At 50.6% G+C, this 25,326-nt stretch overlaps 1 protein-coding gene across 1 annotated transcript in view; it reads right to left on the bottom strand.

Annotated features, from left to right (window-relative positions):
- The window catches only part of LOC133362103 (adhesion G protein-coupled receptor L3-like), a gene marked incomplete at its 5' end in the record, with an annotated part of 41,193 nt that extends 16,211 nt beyond the window's left edge, over positions 1 to 24,982 (bottom strand). The window contains 4 exons of the mRNA XM_061581065.1: positions 11,443 to 12,010; positions 13,911 to 14,182; positions 23,136 to 23,245; positions 24,787 to 24,982. Of these exons, the coding sequence (XP_061437049.1) occupies positions 11,443 to 12,010; positions 13,911 to 14,182; positions 23,136 to 23,245; positions 24,787 to 24,982 (1,146 nt within the window). The remainder of the gene's footprint in view (positions 1 to 11,442; positions 12,011 to 13,910; positions 14,183 to 23,135; positions 23,246 to 24,786) is intronic.
- Between the last annotated feature and the right edge of the window lie 344 nt (positions 24,983 to 25,326).

Here is a 25,326-nt window from a genome sequence, read left to right as displayed (position 1 = left end):
GACGCCATCCAGACTGCCACTCTACGCCCGACTTATGGAAGATGGTACGTAGATGACACTTTTGTCATCTGGCCACATGGCCGGCCTGCTCTAAACCAATTTCTCGACCACATCAATTCCATACACCCAGCCATCAGATTCACCATGGAAGTCGAAAAAGATGGCAAGCTACCCTTTTTGGATGTCCTAATTAAAAGGAGACCTGATGGTTCAATGAGCCACTCTGTCTACAGGAAAGCCACCCATACGGATGCTTATCTAAAACCGATTCCCACCACCATCCATCCCAGAAGAATTCCCTCATCAAGACTCTATACCAGGGGTCCTCAAACTACGGCCCGCGGGCCACATGCGGCCCGCCGAGGACATTTATCCGGCCCGCCGGGCGTTTTTGCCGCCGCTGCCTGTCTGTTACTTTTTTTCTACATGAGAAGGACGGTCATTGGTGGAAGAGGGAGAGGGGGCGGAGTTCCCCCAATCAGACTGCATTGATGGGCAGTGCAGTCTGTATGTCTCTGTGTGGGCAAAGTTATTGCTGGTATATTGTTTTTGTAGCACTATATATATTGGTATTTTACTAATAGCAATTTTGACTCCCTAGGAAACAATGATGTCAAGAAAGAGAAAATTGACTCGGAGTGTAGGATATTCAAATAACAGTGGACTTATGATTACTTTTTCATGCAGTACAAGGAAAGAGCTGTGTGTCTGATATGCCAGAATATAGTGTCTGTGTTCAAAGAATACAATTTACGTCGACACTATGAAACTCAACATAAAGATAAATATGATTGTTTGGTCGGAGAAGTGAGAAAGGATAAAATATTAAAACTGAAAAATACATTAACAACTCAGTAAAATACTTTTGTGAAGCAGAAGCAGATAAATATTTCATCACTGCGAGCAAGTTTTCAAGTTGCCAAGCTAATAGCGTGCACTGGCAGACCATTCGTGGAGGAGAATTTATTAAAGAATGCCTTCTTTCTGTTGCCAAAGAGATGTGTCCAGAGAAGGCCGATTTATTTAGTACAGTGAGTCTTTCAGGACCTACAATTACACGGAGGATTGAAGAAATGGGAGACAATTTGCATCAGCATTTGCAAAACTCCACAAAAAACTTTCCTATTTTTCCTCGGCACTCGACGAAAGCAATAATGTTCGTGATTCTGCACAACTTCTAATTTTTATTCGTGGGACGAATGACTATTTCGAAGTCACAGAAGAGCTTGCTGCACTGCAAAGCATCAAAGGAACATCTACAGGAGAGGATATCTTTCGATTTAAAGCTTTCGTGACTGCAGGGATTCATCTTCTTGGTTTTTTCGGTAAAGTCACATAGAAGGGAAATAATAAAATAATAAAACATAATAAAATAATTCTCACGACGTTTCGGCCACAACACAAGCAGCCGTCCTCAGGTGAAAACCAGGTCTGTCGGGAGACAGCGTCTGAATGAAACAGCACACGAGCTTGGAGCATATATAAGCTGGGTTGGAAACGGGGGAAAGAGCGCCTTGACAAAATAATTTGCATATCAAGAGGAATTTAGCATATTTATGGGAAATGCAGGAATGTGATTAGTACTACATATGCCCGCGCTGCATATGTAGTACTAATCACATTCCTGCATTTCCCATAATATGCTAAATTCCTCTTGATATGCAATTATTTTGTTATGTTTTATTTTGATTATTTTATTACTTCCCTTCTACGTGACTTTACCGAAAGAACCAAGAAGAGAGGATATCTATGAAAAGTTTGCCAAACTGTGAATAGTTTGGAGCTGAACTGGGCTAAACTAGCCAGTGTGACAACTGATGGTGCTCCTAGCATGGTGGGGTCTAAGAAAGGAGTAATTGCTCGCATTAACCAAGAGATGGACAAACATAACCATTCTCATCCAATAGCCATACATTGCCTCATCCACCAACAAGCGCTGTGTAGTAAATCACTGAAGTGGGACTCTGTTATGAAAATTGTGGTATCTTGTGTTAACTTCATTAGAGCTCATGCACTAAACCACAGACAATTTCAGGAATTTCTGTCTGAGCTAAATGTTGACTATGAAGATGTTTTGTATCACACAGAAGTCCGTTGGCTGAGTCGAGGGAGAGTTTTGAAACGTTTCTATGACTTACTTCCACAGATTACAGTTTTTCTGCTTTAAAAAAACAAGAAGTACCAGAGCTCAATGATGCAGAATAAAAATGGCACATTGCCTTTCTGACAGATGTAACAGAGCTACTCAACAGTTTCAATGTGCAACTTCAAGGAAAGGGGAAGCTCATCTGTGATATGCAATCACATGTCAAAGCATTTGAAGTAAAATTAGGCCTCCTCATCAAACAAGTGAAGGAGGAAAACTTCTGCCATCTCCCCACAACTCAAAATCTGTTAGCGGAAAAACCATTGGTTGCATTCCCAAACAAAACATGTGTGGATTCACTGGAAAAATTGCAAAAGGAGTTCCAATTTGGATTTAAAGAGCTTCATCTCCATGAACAGGACATACAGCTTTTCCGTAATCCATTTTCTATTGACATTGAAAATGTGGATACAATTTACCAAATGGAACTGGCTGAACTGCAGAATTGTGACTCTCTGAAACGCATTCATGTCACAGCCTTCATAATTTCAATGCATCTCTCCCCTCTGAGACATATCCTCTCAGGAACCATGCACTCAAAATGGCAACCATCTTTGGCAGCACTTATGTCTGTGAACAGACTTTTTCCAGAATTAAACATTTGAAATCTCCAACCAGATCTAGACTAACGGATGCACACTTGCATCACTTGTTACGACTAGCAGTGACAAATATGGAACCGGACATTGACCATCTCATTAGCCACAAGCAGGCCCATAGTTCCCATTGAAATACTGGCAAGTTTGTTGATTTAACTTTACTTGTTCTTTATTTTAAATATTGTATTTGTACCCGTTTTGTTTCTTCACTTCAAAATAAGACATATGCAGTGTGCATAGGAATTTGTTCATAGTTTTTTTTTTTTAACTATAGTCCGGCCCTCCAACGGTCTGAGGGACAGTGAACTGGCCCCCTGTTTAAAAAGTTTGAGGACCCCTGCTCTATACCATAGAGCCCAATGCATTTCCGACCAGGATCACATTGCCAGTGAACTCAAACACGTACGCCAAGCTCTTAAGGCTAATGATTACTCCGACTACACAATCCGCAAGGCCATCACTCCAACCATCAAGAACAATCCTGTTGAGGAGCCTTTCAAGACCATCACCTTACCCTACATTGCTGGGGTCACAAAAAAGATCTCCAAAATCCTGATTAAACACAAGATCCAGGTCCGATTCAACACAGTACATAAAATCCGTGATCTGGTCCTGTCTGTAAAAGATGCGGTTCCAGACATACAGTACCCTGGCATCTACAAACTAAGTTTCCTCTGTGGTAGCAGTTACATTGGAGAAACCAAACGACATGTCTCGGACCGCATCCATGAACATAAAGCAGACCTGAAACACGGTAGGACAAACACCTCAGCCGTGGCAGATCACTGTTACAATTCAGTGGGCTCACATGACATTGACTTCTCCAAGACAGAGGTTGTCTGCAAGCCAACTGGCTATCATGAGAGATTCGTTCATGAGGCTATCCACATATACAACACAGAGACAATTTCAACCGAGAAGATGGATTCTGGCTTAGCAATCATTGGAAGGACGTAACAAACCATTTCGGATCTTAACTGATTGTGTTCACATTTACGGTGACTTTCAGACCGCGTTCCACTCACTGGCATTGTATTCTCCGCAGGGAATGGATTCTTTGCTCCGCTGCAAGATTTCCCCCCCACTATTCACCCATTGACAAGACGGTCAATGGTACAGTGTATAATAACTAATAGTATAACATTTATATGCTTAATACAATGTACAAAGTAATATATAGTATCGTAATTTTAGTAAATATATAGCTTTGTGATACACTTTAAGGTGGTTAGAATAATACATAGTGTTACATTAAAACGACGTAAAATTGTAATGTATTACTTACTGTTAGTAACTCAGCTTATTGTAGAGTATAGTAAGTATAATGATGCTATGTAGTTTATACTTTAGTTGTTCATGTAGTTTATACTTTAGTTTTTTTTTTACGTTGTTGTTTAACTGCAGCTACATACTATTAACATTCCTTTCCTTTGTTAATGCTACCCCCCTTCCCCCTCCCTTTGATGCTGCTAATCCTGCATAATGCACGGGCATAATATTAACTTGAAACCCCTCCGTCCACTTCCTATGCATTTTTCATATGCTAAATTCCTCTTGATATGCAAATTATGTTGTTATGGCGCTCTTCTTCCCACCTCCCCCCCTCCAACCCAGCTTATATATACGCTCCTAGCTTGGTGGTGTTTCATTCTACACCTGAGGACGGCTGCTTGCGTTTTGGCCGAAACGTCGTGAGAATTATATTATTTTGTTATGTTTTGTTTTTATTATTTTATTACTTTCCTTCTACGTGACTTTACCGAAATAACCAAGAAGATTATTCCCTGCAGTCACGAAAGCTTTAAATCGAAATTTAACCGCCTCTACGGGGAGGATTTCCACATAACTTTGAGATCCTTCAACAAGCTCCGGGATAGGAAGGCTCAGCTAATCGAGTCTCTCACCTTTCTGAAGAGATGCCGCGACTCTAAGGTATTACGAAACGCATTTACACTAACATCTGCTGCTGTAACTTCTAATGCTAAACGAATTCTGCCTAGAACTAGCTTAGCTCTTATCTCAGCGAAAATCAGACTTACGCGCACCGATCTAGATCAGTTAGACAAGACACTCTACAAATCACACTTATCTTTGAGTGCAACAATGTCCGCATCGGATTGGGAACATGTAGAAAAAATGACTGCCTCGTCAGCTGCCGCTATGTCGACCAAATGTAAGGACAACTTGATTTCCAAATTCAACCGCCTCTCAAACAAGGAACCGGACCCACACATTAACAAGCTAGATGTTAACAAAGTCGTAATTAATCGCAGTAACAGTCTATTTCTGAAGGTCTGAAATCCGTTTTAGCTAAAGGACTAAACTTTGCAGTCACACCTAGACACATACCAGTTAATGATATAATTGCTAGAGTAGATGTAGCTTTCAAGGGCCTGAGTCCCATCGCTGCAGACGTAGCAAGATCTGAAATCTCTGCAACTCTCAAAAATGCTAAGATGCCAGCTAGCAACATCAGCAAAGATGAGCGTTTTGAATTAGCTCAATAAAAAAAGAGGGATGACATTGTCATCCTCTCAGCCGACAAAGGCAATGCCACTGTCATCATGGACAAAACAGAATACAACTATAAAATCCAAGAACTACTCAACAATGGCAGCTATACAAAAATAAAAAGAGACCCCACCAACAGCCTCGTCTCTAAAACCAAACAAATCATTTCTGATTCAACCGCATTAATTGATCAGACCAAACAGTTCTCGTTGAAACATTCTGCAGCCAGGCCACCAAGATTATACGGCTTGCCAAAGATACATAAAGAAGATACACCTCTTCGTCCCATTGTCTCTACTATCAACTCCCCCACCTATAAACTGGCTCGTTTTTTGTCTGAAATCCTACGGCCTCTCACTGGAAAAACCACCTCTGCGGTACTAAACTCTACTGACCTGGTATCGACAATCAAGGGGATTGCCCTGTCCCCAGACGACCTGCTTGTCAGTTTTGATGTGGTTTCCTTATTCACCAAAGTTCCTGTACCTGACACCATCGCGATCATTGAAGACTTGGTTCATCAAGGACTGAATGCTGGGGTACCCCCCCTGGTGAGACACTGCTTAACCAATACATACTTCACCTGGAATGGAACTTTCTACAAGCAAACTGAGGGCACCCCATGGGCTCCCCCCTATCTCCGGTTGTAGCCAACATCTTCATGGAGAAATTTGAGACTGACGCCATCCAGACTGCCACTCTACGCCCGACCTTATGGAAGAGGTACGTAGATGACACTTTTGTCATCTGGCCACATGGCCGGCCTGCTCTAAACCAATTTCTCGACCACATCAATTCCATACACCCAGCCATCAGATTCACCATGGAAGTCGAAAAAGATGGCAAGCTACCCTTTTTGGATGTCCTAATTAAAAGGAGACCTGATGGTTCAATGAGCCACTCTGTCTACAGGAAAGCCACCCATACGGATGCTTACCTAAAACCGGATTCACCACCATCCATCCCAGAAGAATTCCCTCATCAAGACTCTATACCATAGAGCCCAATGTATTTCCGACCAGGATCACATTGCCAGTGAACTCAAACACGTACGCCAAGCTCTAAGGCTAATGGTTACTCCGACTACACAATCCGCAAGGCATCACTCCAACCATCAAGAAGAATCCTGTTGAGGAGCCTTTCAAGACCATCACCTTACCCTACATTGCTGGGGTCACAAAAAAGATCTCCAAAATCCTGATTAAACACAAGATCCAGGTCCGATTCAACACAGTACATAAAATCCGTGATCTGGTCCCGTCTGTAAAAGATGTGGTTCCAGACATACAGTACCCTGGCGTCTACAAACTAAGTTTCCTCTGTGGTAGCAGTTACATTGGAGAAACCAAACGACATGTCTCGGACCGCATCCATGAACATAAAGCAGACCTGAAACACGGTAGGACAAACACCTCAGCCGTGGCAGATCACTGTTACAATTCAGTGGGCTCACATGACATTGACTTCTCCAAGACAGAGGTTCTGCAAGCCAACTGGCTATCATGAGAGATTCGTTCATGAGGCTATCCACATATACAAACACAGAGACAATTTCAACCGAGAAGATGGATTCTGGCTTAGCAATCATTGGAAGGACGTAAAACCATTTCGGATCTTAACTGATTGTGTTCACATTTACAGTGACTTTCAGACCGCGTTCCACTCACTGGCATTGTATTCTCCGCAGGGATTGGATTCTTTGCTCCGCTGCAAGTTTCCCCCCCACTATTCACCCATTGACACGACGGTCAATGGTACAGTGTATAATAACAAATAGTATAACATTTATATGCTTAATACAATGTACAAAGTAATATATAGTATCGTAATTTTATAGTAAAATATAGCATTGTGATACACTTTAAGGTGGGTAGAATAATACATAGTGTTACATTAAAACGACGTAAAATTGTAATATATTACTTACTGTTAGTAACTCAGCTTATTGTAGAGTATAGTAAGTATACTAATGATGCTATGTAGTTTATACTTTAGTTGTTCATGCAGTTTACACTTTAGTTTTTTTTACGTTGTTGTTTAACTGCAGCTACATACTATTAACATTCCTTTCCTTTGTTAATGCTACCCCCCTTCCCCCTCCCTTTGATGCTGCTAATCCTGCATAATGCACGGGCATAATATTAACTTGAAACCCCTCCATCCACCTCCTACGCATTTTTCATATGCTAAATTCCTCTTGATATGCAAATTATGTTGTTAAGGCGCTCTTCTTCCCACCTCCCCCCCCCAACCCAGCTTATATATACGCTCCTAGCTTGGTGGTGTTTCATTCTTCACCTGAGGACGGCTGCTTGCGTTGTGGCCGAAACGTCGTGAGAATTATATTATTTTGTTATGTTTTGTTTTTATTATTTTATTACTTCCCTTCTACGTGACTTTACCGAAAGAACCGAGAAGATTATCCCTGCAGTCACGAAAGCTTTAAATCGAAATTTAACCGCCTCTACGGGGAGGATTTCCACATAACTTTGAGATCCTTCAACAAGCTCCGGGATAGAAGGCTCAGCTAATCGAGTCTCTCACCTTTCTGAAGAGATGCCGCGACTCTAAGGTAATACCAAACGCATTTACACTAACATCTGCTGCTGTAACTTCTAATGCTAAACGAATTCTGTCTAGAACTAGCTTGGCTCTTATCTCAGAGAAAATCAGACTTACGCGCACCGATCTAGATCAGTTAGACAAGACACTCTACAAATCACACTTATCTTTGAGTGCAACAATGTCCGCATCGGATTGGGAACATGTAGAAAAATGACTGCCTCGTCAGCTGCCGCTATGTCGACCAAATGTAAGGACAACTTGATTTCCAAATTCAACCGCCTCTCAAATAAGGAACCGGACCCACACATTAAAAAGCTAGATGTTAACAAAGTCATAATTAATCGCAGTAACAGTTCTATTTCTCAAGGTCTGAAATGCGTTTTAGCTAAAGGACTAAACTTTGCAGTCACACCTAGACACATACCAGTTAATGATATAATTGCTAGAGTAGATGTAGCTTCAAGGGCCTGAGTCCATCGCTGCAGACGTAGCAAGATCTGAAATCTCTGCAACTCTCAAAAATGCAAAGATGCCAGCTAGCAACATCAGCAAAGATGAGCGTTATGAATTAGCTCAATTAAAAAAGAGGGATGACATTGTCATCCTCTCAGCCGACAAAGGCAATGCCACTGTCATCATGGACAAAACAGAATACAACAAAAATCCAAGAACTACTCAACGATGGCAGCTATACAAAAATAAAAGAGACCCCACCAACAGCCTCGTCTCTAAAACCAAGCAAATCATTTCTGATTCAACCGCATTAATTGATCAGACCAAACAGTTCTCGTTGAAACCTTCTGCAGCCAGGCCACCAAGATTATACGGCTTGCCAAAATACATAAAGATACACCTCTTCGTCCCATTGTCTCTACTATCAACTCCCCCACCTATAAACTGGCTCGTTTTTTGTCTGAAATCCTACGGCCTTTCACTGGAAAAACCACCTCTGCGGTACTAAACTCTACTGACCTGGTATCGACAATCAAGGGGATTGCCCTGTCCCCAGACGACCTGCTTATCAGTTTTGATGTGGTTTCCTTATTCACCAAAGTTCCTGTACCTGACACCATCGCAATCATTGAAGACTTGGTCCATCAAGGACTGAATGCTGGGGTACCCCCCTGGTGAGACACTGCTTAACCAATACATACTTCACCTGGAATGGAACTTTCTACAAGCAAACTGAGGGCACCCCAATGGGCTCCCCCCTATCTCCGGTTGTAGCCAACATCTTCATGGAGAAATTTGAGACTGACGCCATCCAGACTGCCACTCTACGCCCGACCTTATGAAGATGTACGTAGATGACACTTTTGTCATCTGGCCACATGGCCGACCTGCTCTAAACCAATTTCTCGACCACATCAATTCCATACACCCAGCCATCAGATTTACCACGGAAGTCCAAAAGATGGCAAGCTACCCTTTTTGGATGTCCTAATTAAAAGGAGACCTGATGGTTCAATGAGCCACTCTGTCTACAGGAAAGCCACCCATATGGATGCTTACCTAAAACCGGATTCCCACCATCCATCCCAGAAGAATTCCCTCATCAAGACTCTATACCATAGAGCCCAATGCATTTCCGACCAGGATCACATTGCCAGTGAACTCAAACACGTACGCCAAGCTCTTAAGGCTAATGGTTACTCCGACTACACAATCCGCAAGGCCATCACTCCAACCATCAAGAAGAATCCTGTTGAGGAGCCTTTCAAGACCATCACCTTACCCTACATTGCTGGGGTCACAAAAAAGATCTCCAAAATCCTGATTAAACACAAGATCCAGGTCCGATTCAACACAGTACATAAAATCCATGATCTGGTCCCGTCTGTAAAAGATGTGGTTCCAGACATAAAGTACCCTGGCGTCTACAAACTAAGTTGCCTCTGTGGTAGCAGTTACATTGGAGAAACCAAACGACATGTCTCGGACCGCATCCATGAACATAAAGCAGACCTGAAACACGGTAGGACAAACCTCAGCCGTGGCAGATCACTGTTACAATTCAGTGGGCTCACATGACATTGACTTCTCCAAGACAGAGGTTGTCTGCAAGCCAACTGGCTATCATGAGAGATTCGTTCATGAGGCTATCCACATATACAAACACAGAGACAATTTCAACCGAGAAGATGGATTCTGGCTTAGCAATCATTGGAAGGACGTAATAAACCATTTAGGATCTTAACTGATTGTGTTCACATTTACGGTGACTTTCAGACTGCGTTCCACTCACTGGCATTGTATTCTCCGCAGGGAATGGATTCTTTGCTCCGCTGCAAGTTTTCCCCCCACTATTCACCCATTGACACGACGGTCAATGGTACAGTGTATAATAACAAAGTATAACATTTATATGCTTAATAGCTCAACGAAGTGGCTCATCGTCACGTGGAGATTTATAGCAGCCAAACACTCTGAACGCGTTGATGTTGATTCTAAATGTGGAGGGAAACACCAAAGAACACGAAGAAGAATCCACACACCAGAGAGAACACTCCAAATATACAGCAGGCATCAGGGTTGATTTCGAACCCATGCCCCAATTTAAGAGTTTTACTCTTACGAGGTCACCCTGAGTGAAGTTGCTGCACACAGAAAACAAGACGAGGCGGTGATGGGAGCGACTTGAGAGCCCTGCGTCGTTTAGACGATTAGTGCCACGAAGAAAAACTGCCCACGGCGATGGATAACAATCGTCTGTAGTTGGCCTCATGCGGCTGTGTGCCTTGTGAAGTGAAGCCACAGGCCACAGATGGGTCCTACCTCTGGTTCAAAAGGTATTCCTACCCTCTGGTCAGTTTTGAACGAGCAGCTGGATTTAATCACTCACTCTGAATGGAATTACACTGTCCTGTGCGATAGACTTGTCCCCGCCATAGGAAGGTGGAATTCCCACCGCTGGCTCAGGGTTGTAAGCGGGAGATGAGCGCACATGCCTCAACGCTCTTTCTGAGCAGGAAAATCACTTTTGAGTCGTTGTGACGAATGTGAATGCAATAGCGAGTGTCTGTTGACAACCAACTAAACTCCCTTCTCTATGCTTGCAAATTGTGCACCGCTCTAATGGAATATCTGTGCTGGTTTGAAACATGCAGGCTGGCCTGCTTACAATCATGTTGGGTTTAACCAGGCTGGATTGTGTGAGGAGCTCACAGATCCTTGAAAGATCCGGACACAGTCCCGTCGCTGAGCTCCTCCGGCAGGCAAGGCTCCATTGGCTGGGTCATGTAGCCCGCATGCCCAGCCACCTCGTACCCAAATCCATGCGACCACAGGGAAAGCGACACCGCAAACTGCAAATATACAGGCATTGTCGGGGTCAGGATCGAACCCACGACCTCCTGTACACCAGGTGAGGTAGTTAACATCTCACCACGGAGAGAGAGAGAGAGAACAAACCCCAAATATACAACAGCAGGCATCAGGGTCGGAATCGAACCAACGACCTGCTGTATACCAGGCGAGGTGGTCAACATCTCACCACGGAGAGAGAGAGAGACACGCAAACCCCAAATATACAGCAACAGTCGTCAGGGTCGGGATCGAACCCACGACCTCCCCCCACTCCTCCAACCCACCCCCACGCCGCCGCCTCACCCTTCCGCTCACCTGCAGTGGGATCCAGCGGGGCGAAGTGCAGCGTGTAGCGCAGCACGTGGTGGTTGTTCCACACGTAGAGGGCGCCGTCGTGCGGGTTGTACTGCACCGACGTGATGAACTGGAACGGGTTGGGGAACGGGATGGAGACGCGTGCATCCCGTCGCGAGTTGGTGTCGTACACGTAATCGATGCGGTCGCTCGTCCCCCCCCCCACCCCTCCTCCTCCTGCGGTGCCGTTCGCCGCTCCGTCGCCGTCATCCTCGTAAGTGGAGCGCAGGACGTAGAGGACGCCGCACGCCATGAAGGCGTCGGAGGCCGAGCGCTTGTCGTAGGCCGTCTCAAAAGAGGCCTCGACGCGCAGCGTGTACGGGTTGAAGCGGCTCACTACCACGCGCCCCTCGTTCTGCTCCGTGGCGTAGATGACCCACAGGCCGTTCTCGTCGGCCGCCAGGTCGATGTCGGACTTGCCGCCCCAGCGGTAGGGCGACGTGTCGTAGTAGTTGGCGTTGGGGACGACCGCCTCGCCGCTCTTGACACGCGTGCCCAGGTCGAACTTGACGATTCTGCGCGTTCGCTCCTGCGAGGGGGAGGTCAGGTGAGCGTGTGTGTGTGTGTCGGAGAGGTGGGTGAGTGTGTGAGGGAGAGGGAGGGAGAGGCGGTGGGGAGAGGAAAGGTGAGAGTGAGAGAGGAGAGTGGGAGTGTGTGCGTGTATGAGTGGGTGAAGGTGTGAGTGTGAAACATCCGGGCGTGGTGGTGTTGGCCACAGCACCCCCTCGTACGCTGCGCCGGCCATCATAGGTGCTGCTCAATGGCCCGCGATCACAAATCACTATTTAACTCGATCAAAAAGTAACCTGCAGCGCCACACCTATTACCATCGTTAGGGGAAAGAACGATGATCCAATCTCAGACCCCCAGGAACAGGTTTGCAGATTTGCTGAGCATTTCTGAGGTCATGGAGGAGGGGAAATCCCTCAGCCTGGAAAACATCATGGGACAAAGTGCGGATGACCTTGCTGAGGCTGCGGTGCCTCAAATATTGGAGGAGGAATTCACCCCCTGTGAGTGGCTGGCTGAGGTGCCATCCGTTGAGGAAGTACTGAAGGCGATCCAGAGTCTGAGACCAGGAAAGGCACAGATCATCTCCCAAGCGAAATGCTTAGGGAGGGTGGCGTTTGTGCACAGACTACCCTATATGACATCATAACAACAGTCGGGACCACTGGACGGATTCCGCAGGATTGGAAGGATGCCCTGGTGGTCCCCCTCTTTAAGAAGGGGGACCGCACAGACTGTAACAACTACAGGGGCATCTCACTCCTCAGTGTGCCGGGAAAGGTCTTGGCAAGGATTATTCAACATCGCCTTGCTAGGCACGCTGAGGACTTGCGGAGCCCCAATGTGGTTTCATGAAAGGGCGGTCCTACACAGATGCCATATTTTTGTCCGTCTACTACAGCAGAAGTGTAGGGAATTCCAACAAGACCTACATCTCTGCTTCATTGACCTGGTCAAGGCCTATGATGCCATCAGTAGGCCTGGGCTCTGGGTTGTTCTTCGTGCTTTCGGAGTGCCTGACCCTCTGCTCACGCTCATTAAGGACCTTCATGATGGTGAGCTGGCCCGGGTAAAACTACGTGGCCAGGAGTCAGAGCCATTCCCTGTACACCTTGGGGTGCGACAGGGATGTCCTCTGGCTCCAACATGATTTAACATCTATTTCGACCACGTAGTTCGTGAAGCCTTCACTAGCTGTACCGGAGGAATTTCCATCTGGTACAGATACAATGGGAGGCTGATCGATGCCCGGGTGCGGTCAAGGTATAGACCCCTATTGGTCAACCATGTTATGTATGCCGATGCTCTGGTGATTGCTGCTCACTCAGAGGTGGAGTTGGAGGCACTGCTGCTGAACCTGGAACTTGCCACTAAAAGGTGGGACCTTACCATCAGCCCCACCAAAACCAAGCACCTGCCTGGGTATTTTGTACCATCGGACAATCCACTCCCATAACTCACAATCGGTGATGCGGCAGTTGTGTAGAGAGTGGAGAGTTTCCCATACCTGGCCAGTGTGCTCATGACCGGCTCCAGCTTAACAGCAGAGGTCTCACTCCAAATCAGTCGAGCGTCATTATCTTTTCATCGGCTGCATTACGCTGTGTGGAAGCTACCTGGTCTCTCTCGCTCCGCATGAAGCTTCAGGTCTTCTCGGCCACGGTAATTTCCTCCCTTCTCTACGCTTGCGAAACGTGCACCCCCCTAATGGAACATCTTCGCCGGTTAAAAACATTTAGGCTCCCTATTGGTCAACCACGTTATGTATGCCGACGACCTGGCAATTGCAGCTCACCACACAAAATGAGAGCTCAACCAAGTGGCTTATCACGTGGCGACGTAACAGCAGCCAATCGCTCTAAATGCGCGTGGATTCTAAATCAAGTGGCCAACATCTCTCCGCCGCGCCGGGCACCGACCTTGTTAAAGAACACGGCTCCGTCGTACACCACGAAGCCCGTGCCGTCCACTCGGTGCGGCAGCTGGTAGTTGGTGAGCGGCAGCCTGGCCGCGATGTCCTGGAGGGAGGCGTATTCCACGAGCCTCTTGGTGCGGTAGGGCATCCACGGCATGAAGTACACCTTGCCGTCGGCACGCAGCGGGTCGCGGCACCACGAGCCGGCCTTCTGCTTCGCCTGCAGGAGGTGCAAGGCCTCGCCAACAAGGCGGATGCTGCCCGGGCAGGGGAAGACTGCCACGGGGAACGGGGGACAGACGAACGAACGGATGGACGGACAGTCGGGTCAAGCATCATTCGCGGCTGCTCCCTAGTCGATATACTATAAAAGGCCAACTGAGCTATGTAACTCTTTTGCAGAAGCAACCTCGCCGCACACAATGGCAGCTCAATGAAAGTGACTTATCACGTGGAAATGTACAGCGGTGTCCGAGTACTCGAAACACGCGACGTCGATTCTAAACGCGGAGGGAAAAACTGGAGGACCCGGAGAGCACTCCACACGACCGCGGGGGGAGAACATGCAAGCTTCCAAGTGTAATAAAAGACTCGGACGCTTCTCTCTGTCCTGTGTCCTTTATTTGGGTTCGATCTCTTTTCCCTCACGGCACTCCCCCTTACTCTTCGCTCTGCAGCCCCAGGCTGCTACCGCTCACGTAGCCCACTTCACAGCACTCCCCTATATACTCTTCGCTCGGCAGCCCCCAGGCTGCTGTCGCTCACGTAGCCCACTCCCTCCTTGCAGACCCGCTGCTGTCTCGTCGTGCAGACCCCCCCCCCGCTGCTCAACTCCACCCTTGCAGACCCGCTGCTCTCTCTGCAGCCTGCTCGCTGCTCCTCCAGCCCCGGGGTCGGTCACCGCTGGCCGACGGTGCTGATCCTCGAGGTCTGTGTGTGTGGCGATCTCGCCACACTCTCTCTTCCCCACTCCACCCTGCGTGGCCTTACACTTTCCCCAGTCTCCGATCACTCCCTACTGCTTCCGGTTTCTCCCCTTATAACCCTGAACCCTGTCCCCCACGTGACGTAACTCCTCCCCCCATGATGTCACTTCCGGAAGGTCGTTTACGCCCGCATTACACCACCCTCCCCCGTAGAGAAAATCCAGCCGACCTCGGCTGAACACAACTCCAACAATAATGCGAGCGAACACGACCGTATACAAAAAAACAAAAAGGACACAGAACACACAATATTATATCGAAGAACAAGAACACAACACAATATTTAACGAAATGTGAGGGATTTTGAGCGGGTGCGGGTCGCCGGACCGTCCCGGACGGTCGGCGGCCCTCCCGCCGAACGAGAACGTGGCAGGGTCTTAAGAGCGACAGGTTGAAGTACGTCTGTCGTTATTGGAAGCCTGGCAACGTCCCGGTCCCCCAATCTTGCCGGCGCAGCATCAGGGGCGTCCCGAAATCGCGTCCGCGGCGGGGTTGGAAGGGCTGCGGGCCTCAAAGGTTCCGCAGCCGTGTTAGGCGCACCCCGAGCTGAGTCGTCTTTCCCCTGCCACGTTACGGCCGGCTCGTCTGTAAAAGGCACAACAGGCGCTCTTGCAAGGTCAGCAGGCACAGGCAAAGGCGCGTCGGCAGCAACAGACCCCGGCAAGGCAATCTCAGGAGATGACGCATCAGGTCGAGGGGCCACGTATGGTTTCAACCGAGATGTGTGGACGAACCAACGCCGAGATCCAAACCGAACACGCGCCGACTGTGGGTTGGGAACCTCAATGAGGCGAACCGGGCCCTGCCATGGTTTGTGTAACTTAGGAGAGGTACCTGGCCGCACCTATGGACAATGAAGCCAGGCCAGGTCCCCCGGTTTCCAGGGGCATTCCCCTTTTGAACGGCGCGCACACCTCTCATTCCGAGCCTGGGCTTTGGCCGTAGCCACGCGGGCCCCTTCCCGCGCCACAGTGACTCGGCGAACGGTGTCCTGAATATAGTCAGGCAGAGGCTTGGCAGGTCCCCTCATTCCGGTTCCCAACTGTTCATTAATCGCGGTACGTTTTCACGACCGTACATAAGAAAAAACGGCGAATATCCTGTAGCCGCGTGCGGCGTCATTCGGTACGCAGAAAGCACCCCAGGGATATGCAAATCCCAATCCGATTGTTTTTCACTAACCGTATGGCACAACATGGTGGACAGAGTCCTATTTAGCCGTTCCACCATACCATCCGTTTGCGGGTGGTAGGGAGATGTCCGAATTTTCTTTGTTCCAAGAGCCGCACACACCTCCCCCAACAATTTAGACGAAAAATTCCGGCCTTGGTCCGTAAGGAGTCTCTCCGGCGCCCCCTTGTCCATAACATACCCAAAAAGAAAGGCGTCTGTGATAGACGCCGCTGACTGGTCAGGCAAGGGCCAGGCCATCGGCCAGCGGGAGAGGTACTCCACCCCTACCAGCAAATATTTATTTCCCCTAGCGGATGGCGGAAAGGGTCCCAAAATATCTAACGCCACCAACTCATTAACTCGAGACACTTGAATAGATTGTATAGGCGGCACATATGGATGTTTAGGTGGCTTACGGCGGGCACAATCGGGACACGCACGAACGTGTCCGACGACATCCGTCGTCATGCCGTGCCAATAGTAATCTCGCTGCAGCGTCAATAGGGTCTTCTGCACTCCCAGATGTAAAAGCGTGTCACAATGCAGAGTTCTAATCAATTCGTACCGCAATGATGCCGGTACAACAAGACGCCAGCGTTCCTGTATCCCTTCCCTCCACATCAGCAAGCCATCACGGAGAGCAGTTTCCGGCACACCCCCCTCTCCCTTCACTGGCCGCTTACGTAATGTCACCAAAGAATCATCCAACATTTGTTCGCGGATCCACACGGACCTCGGAAGATGTAAAATGCCATCAGCCGGTCCCCCATCAGCCGGCCCCGGCTCAAGCGGAGCTTCAGGCACCTCGACTGCCAACGCGACAGGCTGAGGGGGGTGCTGAATCGGGCCACACCTATGCGTCCCCGACGCACACGCGCAAGGGGATCGCTGCGGCAGCCTGGAAAGTGCGTCCGCATTAGCGTGACGCACTCCCTTCCGATGGTGAATTTGGAAGGAAAATTCCTGCAGCGTGTCCAACCACCGCGCCAGCTGGCCGGATGGTTGGTCCATTTTAAGCGCATACTGCAAGGCCGCGTGATCCGTGCGAACAATAAACGAACGACCGTACAAGTACGGTCGAAATTGGCGGAGAAAAAAAAATAGCCAAAAGTTCCCTGCGTGTGACGCAATAGCGGGTCTCAGCTGGAGACAAAACCCGGCTACCATACGCCACCACGCGTTCCACACCACCCTTGGACTGAGACAACACCGCCCCAATACCCGTGTCACTCGCGTCCGTATCCAGAATAAAGGGATGTTCAAAATCCGGATAGTCCAACGTCGGCGCCGTAGCCAATAGATCGCGTAGGCTTCGAAACGCCGCCTCCTCTGGCGGTCCCCAAGCAAATTTATGTCCTTTTCCCGTAAGGAGATGCAAGGGCCTCGCGATCGTAGAAAAGTTTGGAACAAACCTCCGATAGTATGAGGCGAACCCCAAAAACCGACGCACATCCCCCACCGTGGCAGGGGTTGGCCAGTCACGGACGCATGCAGTCTTGTCCGGATCCGTGGCCACCCCCCACACTGACGATGTGCCCCAGGTAACGCACGGAGTGTTGCAGTAGGTGACATTTCTTAGGCTTAAATTTCAAATTAGCAGAGCGCATCCTGGTGAACACAGCCTCCAACCGCGATAAATGCTCGTCAAATGTGCGGCTGAAGACGATAACATCGTCTAGATATATAAGACACGTCTCCCACTGCAACCCCGTTAATACCAACTCCATTAACCTCTGAAAAGTGGCAGGGGCCGCATTCAGCCCCATCGGAAGGCAGTTAAATTGGAATAACCCCTGCGGCGTACGGAAAGCTGTTTTTTCTCGCGAGGACTCATCAAGGGGAAGCTGCCAGAAGCCCGAAGAGAGATCTAGCGTCGAGAAAAACTTCGCCCCCGACAAGGCATCGAGAGAGTCGTCCATATGCGGCAGGAGATATGCATCTGCTACCGACACTTTATTTAATTTACTAAAATCAACACAAAATCTCAATTTGCCATCTTTCTTTTTGACCAAAACAACAGGCGCGCCCCATGGGCTGTTAGGCGGAGATATTATGTCCGCAGCCAACATGTCATCCACTGCCCCTCGAACATGCTCGCGTTCCGCCGGACTCATCCGGTGCAAGTTTAACCGAATAGGGGCAGCGTCCCCTGTGTCAATATGATGGTAAAGCAACGAGGTGCGTCCCAAGTCCAAATCGTCAGAGCTAAACACGTCAGAATAGCTGAATAATAATTTACGAATCGCACAACGTTGTTCCCCGGAAAGAACCGAATTTTCCGCACACAATTCAGCGATCCAGCGATCATCTGCAGCTCCGGCCCCCGAAACACCTCCAACAACTCCCCGGCTGGACAAATTATCATGAGCTGTAAACGCAGTAGTGGCATGTGCCACAACAGTACCCGCCGGCACACACACGCTTTCGGTACTCGCGTTAAGCACTTGCAAAAACGGCTGTTGGTCTGGCCGGACAATAGTTTGTGCCCCAACCAGTGCCGATCCACCCGTAATAGCGGCGGACGGCGACAACAAAACACCAATCGCTCCTTGACGACCAGGTACAGGCTTCCGATAACGCAAGGGAATGAGTATCTGTGAGCCAGGTGGAATATCAACAGACACCTCGGACAACGCCTGCACCTGGGCGACAGGATCAGGTCGCCCCCAGGCTGACGGCAAAAACGCAATTTTTCGGCCTTCCGGTAGCTCAATGCAGCTCTCATTAATTCTAATCAGAATGGGCATTCTGGCCAGAAAATCGGTCCCTAACAAACAAGGAACCGCAAGAGACCTCGAAATTAACACAATTCCCGAGGCAGACACTCCCCCGATAGCGATGTTAGCGTTCACCTGGCCCACAATGCCCATGCTACCCCCCTTCGCGGCGATGCAGGAAGCGTAAGCTGGACTCACGGCCTCTGGTGGGATGTTCAAGAGATGAAATATTACATCAGAAATAATGGTCGCGGACGCTCCAGAATCTACCAAAATCCGCACGTCCACCCCTTGTATCGACCCAGGTACGGTGGACGAACCGGTAGCGGCCGCGACAACCCGCCGAGCCAGCTTACGCCACTGCGTTACCGAGCGACAAGGCGCAGTCGATGGCCTCCCGTTATTAACAATACCCGGATCGCACGACAACGGTGATGAATGAGGTGTCAAGCCTTGCCGGGTGTCTGGTGCGCACCGACTTGCCTGTGCTGGCGAATCCTTTCCTGGAGCGGCCGCAGTCGAGGCCTCCTGCTGGGGCGGACCCGGAACGCGGGCCCAGCAGTCCCGAGCGTAATGGCCTTTACGGCCGCAGCGGAAACAGTCGATGTCGTTACGGCGCGCTGCAGACGCCCCGTCCCGACGCGGCCGTGTCGGCGGCGCAGCCCGTGGCCCCGGCCCCCCTCGGCCCGTCCACGGAGTCGCGGCAGCCGACAGCTCCTGCGGGCCCCTGTCGTCTGGCACAAAAACTGCCTTTTTGGGGTCCCAACCCAAGGCTCCACCTTCGACGATAGGCCCCCCCGTCCACGCCGTAACCTGCTTCCACCGGCGCAGGTTGAACTGGGCATCTAGACATCTGGCCGCAGCCCGGGAGGTGAGCTTCTCATGATCACACACCGGCATAGGAATGCCGAGATCCCGGGACAGCTCCAGCATCTTTCCCAGGATGAGAGGTTCCAGCAGGTCAGGCTCCGTCTCCGGGTATGCAGCCATAGCCAGTTCTAGCACCGCGCCCCTATACGCCACCGGAGACTCCTCGGGTGCGCGCTGTCGTTGCACAAACCGGCGATGAGCATCGTCCGGTGGTTCGTAAGCGTCAGCCATTTCGGTGAATACTCCTCGCAACGTTTTCTTCTTTGCGGCTTTTATGGAGCGGAAGAATCTAACAGACTCATCATCGAGAAGAGTCGGAAGAACTTCTAATGCCTCCGCGTCAGTCCACCTCGCCGTGCGTACCGCTGCCAAAAATCTGCAGGCGAACGCGCTCCAATCTCCCCCGATGGAGAATTCTTTTACAGTCGGCAAGTGACGCCGCTGACTCATCGGGTGGCAGATTCAACATGGCGTCCCAACGTGGTGTCGACAAGATGGCGGCCTTACGCCGAGAAGAGCCCAAAATGGCGGCTTCCCGCCTTTCCTCGTGCGCCACGCCCAAGATGGCGTCCTCACGCCGCGTGGCTGATGGCGGCGACAGCGAAGACAACCCGGGCTCCTGCGGACCACCAACATCTCCCCAGACGCCATTCCCGGCGTGACGAGCTCACACAACTGTGCAAGTACGTTCTTGAGAGTTTCAAGTTGCTCCGCCATCTGACTCCATCTTAAATCCACGTTCTTTAGTGAAGACGGGTCCGCCGACGCGACGACCTCTTGGACCCCCGGACCCGCACTCGTCCCAGCACGGATCTCCTCATCTGTCGGAGTCAGGTCCACCGTAGGAGGAAGGTCTTCGTCGTCGGAAGAAGAAGCCGATGCCGGAGACGGAATAATCTTTTTTCTCAGTTGTTTTGCCATGCCGTTACACTTCCAACACCAGTGTAATAAAACTCGGACGCTTCTCTCTGTCCTGTGTCCTTTATTTGGGTTCGATCTCTTTTCCCTCACGGCACTCCCCCTTACTCTTCGCTCTGCAGCCCCAGGCTGCTATCGCTTACGTAGCCCACTTCACAGCACTCCCCTATATACTCTTCGCTCTGCAGCCCCCAGGCTGCTGTCGCTCACGTAGCCCACTCCCTCCTTGCAGACCCGCTGCTGTCTCGTCGTGCAGACCCCCCCCCCCGCTGCTCAACTCCACCCTTGCAGACCCGCTGCTCTCTCTGCAGCCTCCTCGCTGCTCCTCCAGCCCCGGGGTCGGTCACCGCTGGCCGACGGTGCCGATCCTCGAGGTCTGTGTGTGTGGCGATCTCGCCACACTCTCTTCCCCACTCCGCCCTGCATGGCCTTACACTTTCCCCAGTCTCCGATCACTCCCTACTGCTTCCGGTTTCTCCCCTTATAACCCTGAACCCTGTCCCCCACGTGACGTAACTCCTCCCCCCATGACGTCACTTCCGGAAGGTCGTTTACGCCCGCATTACACAAGTATACAGGCCTCAGGGTTGGGATCGAACCCACGACCTCCTGTATAGCAGGCGAGGTAGTTAACATCTCCTAGCCACCGTGATGATGATGATGAGACACGCAGACTCCAAATATAGAGCAGGTGTCAAGGTTGGTGATCGAACCCACGACCTCCTGTGTACCAGGCGAGGTAGTTAACATCTCCTAGCCACCGTGATGATGATGAGAGACACACAATCTCCAAATATACAGCAGGCGTCAGGGTCGGGATCGAACCCACGACCTCCTGTATAGCAGGCGAGGTAGTTAACATCTCGCCACCGTTTGCATGCGTGTGTAATAAAGGTCGTTGAAGCGACTTCTGGAATCCGGTCTTTATTCACTTTTCATTACAGCACTTCCTTCACGCTGCTGACAGGCAGCGTGAGAGGGATAGAGAGAGAGACGCACTGCCACGTGGCAGCCTGGACCACGTGGCAGCCTGGACCACGTGGCAGGCTAGACCACGTGGCAGCCTGGACCCCCGTTTTCGCGTGGCCTCCTCCTCCGTTCGTTCCAGTTCTGACCACGTGTCGTTCGTCTCCACCCCTATTTAATACCCGGGTCACGTGGTACCTTTCCACCAATCCTGGTTAGCCTCCATGGAATCTTCCAGACTCCATCGTAGGCTCCCGGGACCACGCCCCTGACTCGTCCCCCCATTGGCTGTGGCCAAAGCCAGCAGAACCAATCCTCTACAAACAGCTGTCACCATCCCATCACGTCAGGGCCACGCCCCTAGGCTTCCCCCCATTGGCTATGGACCAGGACCGGTAGAGCCAATCATCGTGACGAGTTGTAATCCGTCAACGACCCGGATATAACCTCACGTGACACGTGTACTGATGGGTGTGTGTCAACATAGGTGCCGTCTGTGTCGCAGCAGAGCCTGACGAAGCCGAATGTCCACAGGGAACGATCGCGATTCTTAAACACACACGTGGCATGTGCATCGGGGGCTTATTGTGTGTGGCATAAATCGACAGATTCATCGTCGCACGTCGGTTAAACACTTGGCTGAAATGAAAGCGTCGTGAACACAGGCCATTCAGCTTTTGCACAGAAACAGCGGGCATGCAGAGGATTGTGGGGTTTCCCAGGATGCGCTGAGGCCTAGCCTAAACGAATTTCAACCGAAGGTGTTGTTACTGGGATTGCCGCAAAATATTTTTTCACTATACGACATCAAATTTCACAATAGGACGATTTTCCAATAACGTTGTAGTACTCGTATTTAGCGTGTTAGTTCTATTGTAATCAATGCAGTCTATAAGGCTCATGAACGCACAGCGCTGACAGTTACGCCAGAAATGCGGTCAACAATTACACGAAACAAGGCAATGACGATGTCACATAATCGCCATGCTGTCAATTAACGCCGAAAACTGTTAGAAAGCGTTGATTCGATTTCATAATAAATATTTATTTACAACCTGCATAACTTTTGGTGAGCGCACACAATTGAATTCTTTGGTTTTATCAGCTATGTCTCAAGCTAAGAGTGGTACATATGTTGTGTGTTTCGTAATCACACCGAATATCTTCCAGTCCGCAGGTGCAAACAATGTACGGGTCAGTGGTGGACTGCAAGCGATTAGCACGCTGAGCTTTGAACCCGGTAACCCGAGTTAAATTCGTGCTCACGCCCAACATCAGTGACGATTGTTTAAACCTGTCATGGGCCTCCCCTCGGTTGCCTGGTGCAGTGCGTAAACATCGCTAGCACTGGGGAGACAAAGACGGCCGGGCGTGGTGCTGGCCACTCACACCCCCTCATGTGCCGTACCAGCCTTCATCGGTGCTTGCCCCGACAGCCTGTCAAAGGGCGTTACGGGGGGGGCGATCTTTGCCCGCGTGTGCGTCCGTGCGTGTGTGTGCGTGCGTGTGTGCGTGTGTGCGTGCGTGTGTGTGCGTGCGTGTGCGTGCATGTGCGTGCGTGTGTGTGCGTGTGCGTGTGCGCGCTCCGCAAGTACTCACTGTAGGGGACGCACTTGTACCAAACCTCCAGGTACTTGTACGTCCCGGGACAGGGGTCCGGAAACAGCTCGTTGCCAGCGACGACGTGGCACCACGTCCTGTTGTTGCACCTGCGGGGGGCAGGGGGAGCGGAGCGGCGTAGAGAGAGGAGGGGGGGGTAACGAGCACGCGCGTTAACCCCCCCGCCCACACAAAACAAAAGACAAAGATCCCCCGTGTAGCCTGTAACAGACTGTTGGGGCAAGTGCTGTTAGCCAGCACCTATGAAGGCCAGCACGGCACACGAGGGGGTGGGTGGCCAACACCACGCCCTTTGTCTCCCTAGTGGCGATGTTTACACATTGCACCAAGGCTGAGTCGACCTAGGAGAGGCCCGGGACCATTTCAGATAATCGTCACTGGTGCTGGCCGTGAGCGGGAATTGAACCCGGTTCACCAGGTTCATAGCGCAGCGCGCTAACCGCTACACTGCCGCTCCCTCCACACAGACACACACACACAGACACACACACAGACACACACAGACACACACAGACACACACACACACAGAACACACACACAGACACACACACACAGACACACACACAGACACACACACACAGACACACACACACACACAGACACACACAGACACACAGAGACACACCACACAGACACACACACAGACACACACACACACACCACAGACACACACAGACACACAGACACACAGACACACAGACACACAACACACACACACAACCACACAGACACACACAGACACACAGACCACACAGACACACACAGACACACACACAGACACACACAGACACACAGACACACACAGACACACGACACACATAGACACACACACACAGACACACACACACACAGACACACACACAGACACACACAGACACACAGACACACAGACACACACAGACACACACACCGGTGCCGCGACTCTCGGCCACAGCTGGGCCAAGCATCCCCAGTGCAGGACCCTCCTGTGAGAGGGTGATGATGAGAATCAGGCCCTTTGTGGCTATCAAATGACTGGCATATTCATTATAATTATTATGATTCTTACTGGGGGGGGGGGGGCGGGCAGGGATAGACGGTGGCCGAGTGGGTTAGCGCACTGTGACACGTAGCCGGTGCCCCGAGTTTGTTCGTGTACATGCTGTGTTGGAGGTATGTACGTGTATGTATGCGAGTCTATGGGTCTCTGAGGCTGTGGGTGTCTGTGTGAGTCTATGGGTCTCTATCCGAGTCTGTGGGTCTCTATGGATGTATGGAGACTTTCTTTTGCACCGTTTGTAGCCAGAGAAAAATCCATGCGACCACAGGGAGAGGCTGTGCCTCCCCTTACTGTGCCAACTACACGACCACTCCCACACACACTCACACGCGTGCACACACACCACACAAACACACACACGCACACACACACACGCGTGCACACACACACACGCGTGCACACACACACGCTCGCGCGCGTGCGTGCACACACACACGCTCACACACACAAACACACACGCACACACACACGCGTGCACACACACACACGCGTGCACACACACACACGCTCGCGCGCGTGCGTGCACACACACACACGCGCACACTACACTCGCGCGTGCACACACACACGCTCACGACACTGGCGCCCACCTCCGAGCCACGATGTGGAAGCTCTCGACCTGCAAGCAGGCCGTGTTCTGCATCTTGGCCGCCTCGGACTCGCAGATCTGTCCGTCGGTGCGGCCGTAGAAGGCCGAGCTGACGGCGATGACGTAGCTGCCCGGGCAGCGCAGGTCGACGGGACGACCCTCGCACGACAGCTCCCGCCGCACCGGGGACTCGGAGCCTGCGACGGACAGGACGGACAGGCGGAGGTGGACAAGGTCAAGAGGTCGTTATGTGTGTGTATAGGTCCGTCTGTGTGTGTAGGTCTGTTTAGGTGTGTGTAGGTGTGTGTAGGTCTGTGTCAGAGGTCGCAAACGGGTTTTGATTCCTTACCCGTACCCGGCCACACCAGGGTCGCAATCGGGTACCCGATACCCGTACCCGTACCCGGCTGTACCCGTACCCGGCCGCACCAGGGTCGCAAACGGGTACCCGTTCCCTACCCGTACCCGGCCGGGTACGAGTAGGGTACGGGTACGGGTACCCGATTGCGACCTCTGGGATGAAGCCATGTTGCAGGCGCGG

The sequence above is a fragment of the Lethenteron reissneri genome, unplaced genomic scaffold (genome assembly GCF_015708825.2).
Source record: "Lethenteron reissneri isolate LAM-NWPU_2019-01 unplaced genomic scaffold, ASM1570882v1 scaffold_1373, whole genome shotgun sequence".
NCBI lineage: Eukaryota > Metazoa > Chordata > Hyperoartia > Petromyzontiformes > Petromyzontidae > Lethenteron > Lethenteron reissneri.
Note: the sequence above shows the minus strand (reverse complement) of the source record. Positions and strands in the feature narration are given on the sequence as shown.